We start from the raw sequence: 5,535 nt of genomic DNA on the forward strand, positions 1-5,535 counted from the left end.
TAATAAAGGATATGATTAAAGCTGTGGTCGGCAAACTGCAGCTGGCGAGTCACATGCGGCTCTTTGGCCCCTTGAGTGTGGCTCTTCCTAAGCCTTAGGAGTACCCTAAAGTTAACAACAATGTACCTATCTGTATAGTTTAAGTTTAAAAATTTGGCTCTCAAAAGAAATTTCGATCGTTGTACTGTTGATATTTGGCTCTGTTGACTAATGAGTTTGCCGACCACTGTGATAAAGGATACAGATGAACAGTTGGTGAAGAGGTACATAAGGCAAGGTCTGAAAGGATCCAAGGCACACGAGCTTCTGGTTTGTGGAGTTGGGGTGCTCCGCCCTCCCAGCATGTGGATATGCTCCCCAATCCCAAAGCCTCTGAACCCTGTATTTAGTGATTTTTCTGAGGCTTGATCAGGGAGGCATGATTGATTATTAACTTAATCTTCAGGCCTTCTCTCTTCCCTGAGGGTGGCCAAAGTTCCAAGCTTTTTATCTTGGCTTGGTCTTTCTGATCACCTGTGCCCATCATGAAGCTGTACAGGAGCCCACCAACAGTTACCTCACTGGAACAAAGATGCTCCTGTCACCCAGGAAATTCAAAGGGATTTAGGGGCTCTGTGTTAGGAACCAGGGTCAAAGACCAAATAGAATAAAAAGTTGCTTCTAAGCATCTTTTTCACATACCTTGCTCTTCTAATGGATTGTTTACTGTGTGTGTGGTTTTATAACACTGTGCATTGGTAATTTAGAAAATAATTCCTTTCAAATATTGGAAGAATCTTTACATTATAAAACAAATTGAAATTGTTAACATCACTTGATTTCATCCTATATAATAAAAGGGTAATATGCAAATCGACCGAAAGGTGGAATGACCAGTCACTATGATGCACACTGACCACCAAGGGCAGACGCTCAATGCAGGAGCTGCCCCCTGGTGTGTGTGTGCTCCTACAGGGAGAGCACCGCTCAGCCAGAAGCCAGGCTCATGGCTGGAGAGCACAGTGGTGGTGGTGGTGGGAGTTTTTCCCGCCTCCAAGGCAGTGCTAAGGATGTCTGACTGACAGCTTAGGCCTGCTCCCCCAGAAGCTCCCGGACTGCAAGAGGGCGCAGGCTGGGTGGGCTGAGGGACCCCCCTGAATGCATGAATTTCATGCATCGGGCCTCTAGTCAGAAAAGATTTAAAGTACTGGGAAGATACTAAGTTCAAAATGGTGGAAACAAATTTAAACAAAGTTCCAACTTTGCTTGAAAATTCCATATTAATCATTGGCAACAAATACTGTTAATTTGTTCTCTTCCAAGTGACAGACTCAGTTTACTTTTGAGAAAATGTCAAATACTGAAGTCTGAATACTTATAGTCTGTGGTTTGTTGGTGTTCTTTCAAGTAAAAATAGTGTTCCATGAAAAAGTCAGCCTTTCAGCCTGTCGCCCAGGCATTGCATTGGTGTTTGCTCTCAGCAGCCGCATGCTCTGCATACACAGCATAAGTACTTCTGATTTCATCATACAGTATCAATGAACATGTAAGCCAGTGTTTCAAATTTAATAAACATTTCCCCTTTTTATCAAGGACTTAAGAGAAACTAGACTTTTTCTTTTTGAATAGTTAGTGTGCGTAGTTGTGAGTAGTACAGTGAATTGTGCACACACTTGGTTCCACTGCCTTGATTTCTGCTAAGATGCAGCAATTTTAGGCACTATTGTTCTGCATCATTAGTGCAAATATGACCACACTAGAATAGGAAAGTAATATGTTAGTGTTGTCATGAGATTATTTTTTACTGAAGGAATCCCCTTTTCTAATAGAGTAAGGGGATCTCCATCGACTACACTTGGAGAACTTCTAGTATAGAGGAGAGAACACTTGATTTAATAGTTAGAAGAGTTAAATAGAAGCCTGTCTGCATTCTTTATTCTATAATGTTATACTTCATTTTTACAACCTCAGTTATCTCATTTATGAAATAGAGTTAAAAACATCTTACATTGTTATTTGCTTTTTTGGTGTTTGAGTTACAATAGATAAATTATGAAATGCTCACTATAAGTTGTTGCTATTTCTAATTTAGTTTTCTGCTCTAGCCATTTTGGTTTACTTGTCAGTCATGAAACAGTAAACACTCCTTATCATTTCAAAGAAATTTAAAATAGGAGTTTAATTCTTCAGAAATCACTGGAAGAACTGCAGCTCAGCCAGCTGACAGGATTCCCCAACCCTTACAGACTGGCCAGCCGAGAAGCTGCTCCCTCTGCCATGGTCAGGATTGTAGTGGATCAGAAGGCTGCCTCTGGGACTGCTGAGTTCAAGGACATACCTCTGTAGCTGTGGCCCAGGGAACAGGCAGCCAGGATTAGGTAGCTGCCACTAAGCTATGCCTGGACATTGGGATTCAGAGTTTGGTTGCCTCTTCTCTATTGCTGACATCCCTTCAATGGAAACTGGACACTGGAATGCTCTATGGAACAACCATATCTATCTGTTCAATCATATTGGACACCACAGCCAAAACCAGTAGGATAATTGTCTCCCCCCTCACTCTGCCTTCCGAATCTCATGTTCATGCATCCAGTTGGGAGAACCTAAATTTTACCCAGAACTTGAACCACAAGTGGATTGGGAAAATAGGTTTGTTTGTTTCAATCTTTCCAGCTTTCGTAGTTGAAGATAGCACACTCGAAGGATGAAAGAATGGAGTCTGTGGGCTAATTGATTGTATCCCCAAAGCCTGTCTTTCTGCTTTGTTCTTTTCAAATTATTTCCTTTACTTCCATTATTCTCTCTTTACTCACCCAAGGTATAGTCATTACTTAATGGGCATGATTTAATGACTCATTATTTATTTAAAATATGTTTTTTATTTTAGAGAGAGAAAGGGAGAGTGAAGGATAGAAACATCAATGATGAGAGAGAATCACTGATTGACTGCCTCCTGCATGCCCCACACTAGGGATCAAGCCCAGAACCCAGGCATGTGCCCTAACTGGGAATCGAACTGGTGATGTCCTGGTTCATGGGTTAATGCTTAACCACTGAGCCACTCTAGCTGGGCAATGACTCATTTTAATAGGACATTTTATGCCCCTCTAGTCCTACCTTTTTCTTCATCATTTTTTATACTGGACTGGATGGTAACACCTAGGTAACATCCACCTACAGCCCTGGTCTAGTGAACTTGGGTTTTGTAAGCCAGACTGAGGAAACCTTTAGCCTGCTGGTATATGCAGGCATATGCCATATTTCAGTTACCCTGCTATAACTTGTTCCATATTTTACTTTGAATTTTTTTTGGCTCCTACTTAATACGTTTTTGTGAGACTTATTACTAGTATACTAAGGACATTAAAATAACACTTTCCATAGCTAACTATTATTTCTAATATTTGTGTAAGCTACTGTTTGGAGGAAAAAAGTATGGATAACAATCAATGTAGGCTTTTGAAAGTGTCAATATACATTATTTCTTTCTCATTAAGTGTGGAATATTCTTCTCTAGTATCTGTATACAACCCTTTAGCCAGATGATAAAATGCAGTTACTTTATTTCCATGCCCTACCCTTTTTTGTTTGTTTCTCTCTTGTTAAATTCCAGGGTTACAGAGACAAAAATAATTTTAACATATCTCAAATATAAATAAAAAATGAATACAAAACTTGTTCAAAATATCAATAAGCATAATTCCAACCACGCAAAGGTAATAACAGCTATACTACTTTCTCTTACTCACCATATGGTTTCGTAATCTCCTACTTAACAACATGCTGTGCCTCCTATCATTGTTTAAATGATAGTGGGAGTATTTTTGGTATCTTTTGGGTTAAGGAAATTGACCAGTTTACATTGGCAAATTAGATTAAAAGTGTTTGTTTTTCTGAAGATGATAATTATAGCCTTTTTTTGGATAAAGAATACTTATAGCTATCAAGATAATTTTCTTTTGCTAGAAAAGAAAATAGTGTCATTTATTTGTATTTTCTTGTGAAATAAAATCTTTTTGTTAAATTTAAAGGACTGCATGTTTATTAAATACTTCAGAGGGTAGAGTGCTTAATATAGAAAGTAAAAGATCCTTATACTTCCTCCTCTGTTAACTGTCCTCCCCAAAATTAACCACTGTTAACAGTTTGGTACATACTTCCAGACTTTTAAAAATGTATATATATGGTCAGTTTCTGAAACCTAATTTTAGAGAGTTCCATTATTAATTGTTATACTATGATAGATAATAGCTAGGTTGTATGGCTACACTGTAGTGTGTGTGCATTTGGGTTAACTTCAAAAAGCATAAATGTAGATGCTTAGTTGATTTCGATTTTTGTTGGTAAAGAAACTTATTACCTTTTAATCAGACACTTTGTAGTAAATACTGAGATTCCTTTGCAATGTAAAATATTCATGCTGTTATTGTTTTAGGTATATCTTAGAGAAGAACATTAAATTTTGAAATAAAGCAATTTATAATTGGTTTGCATTCTCTTCAGAGAGCCTCTTATGCAGAATTAAGTTGGCGCTGACTTTGGTTTGAAAGGGTAATTGCATATAACTCCATGATAAGAATTCTCTTTCGTTTTGTTTGACTTTTAATTTTGAGTAAGATAGTTTTGCTTTTCAGATGTGATTGATCTCACTGGAGATGATAAAGATGATCTTCAGAGAGCAATTGCCTTGAGTTTGGCGGAATCAAACAGGGCATTCAGGGAGACTGGAATAACTGATGAGGAGCAAGCCATTAGCAGGTAAAAACCATAATGTGTATAAAGTAGATATAAGTACTATTTATAATAGACATAATAATTGGCTTAATTTCAAGAGACACAAAGATACACTTTGTTATTCTAAATAAACTCTTAATATACTTCAGCATTGTTTTTATATGTTATGTAACTAAAATTTTCATATTCTAGTTCCATTTGAATATGAAGCTTAGATTTTAGGATTTGAAGTGGCATTATGGGGGCATATGTTTAGGTGTATAGTTTAATATTCCTTTGATTTTTCTTTTCTTCTGCTAATCTCTTTTACATTCTCCAATTTAATTTATAATTATTTATAGTTAGAGTCAGCAAACTTTTGTTTTTGTAAAGGCCTATAGTACCATTAAATATTTTAGGCTTTGTTAGCCATATAGTTTCTATCAAAATCACTTCACTCTGGTGGTACAGTGCAAAAGCAGCCATAGATCGTACATAATTTAGTGATCGTGTCTGTGTTTCAATAAATCTTGGTTTTATCAAAACAGGCTACCAGCTGGATTTGGCTCATGGTCCATAGTTTGCCAGTCTCTCATCTATCCTATCTAATAAAAGAGAAACATGGTAATTGGCGTACGACCGCTACCCTTCCCATTGGCTAATCAGGGTGATATGCAAATTAACTGTCAGCCAAGATGGCGGCTGGCAGCCAGGCAGCTGAGAACAGGAGGCTTGGTTACCCCACCGATGAGGAAGCCAAGGTTCCCCGTCTGCAGCTGCGGGGGCTCGGGAACAGTGGAGCAGACAGGCCTCCTGGCCCGGGATCAGCGGAGCCAAGAGGCC

The 5,535-nt window shown here is 38.2% G+C and overlaps 1 protein-coding gene across 8 annotated transcripts in view; it reads left to right on the top strand.

Annotated features, from left to right (window-relative positions):
- Positions 1–5,535, top strand: part of USP25 (ubiquitin specific peptidase 25) — a 177,212-nt gene that overhangs the window by 48,635 nt on the left and 123,042 nt on the right. For all 8 annotated transcript variants that reach the window (XM_015566825.1, XM_015566819.1, XM_015566818.1 and 5 more), the window contains exon 4: positions 4,614–4,737. Coding sequence is in view for 7 of the 8 variants with exons in the window: in XM_015566819.1 (XP_015422305.1) it covers positions 4,614–4,737 (124 nt within the window). In the remaining variant the exon portion in view is untranslated. The remainder of the gene's footprint in view (positions 1–4,613; positions 4,738–5,535) is intronic.

This window comes from Myotis davidii, unplaced genomic scaffold (assembly GCF_000327345.1).
Source record: "Myotis davidii unplaced genomic scaffold, ASM32734v1 scaffold1523, whole genome shotgun sequence".
In the NCBI taxonomy this organism is placed as follows: domain Eukaryota; kingdom Metazoa; phylum Chordata; class Mammalia; order Chiroptera; family Vespertilionidae; genus Myotis; species Myotis davidii.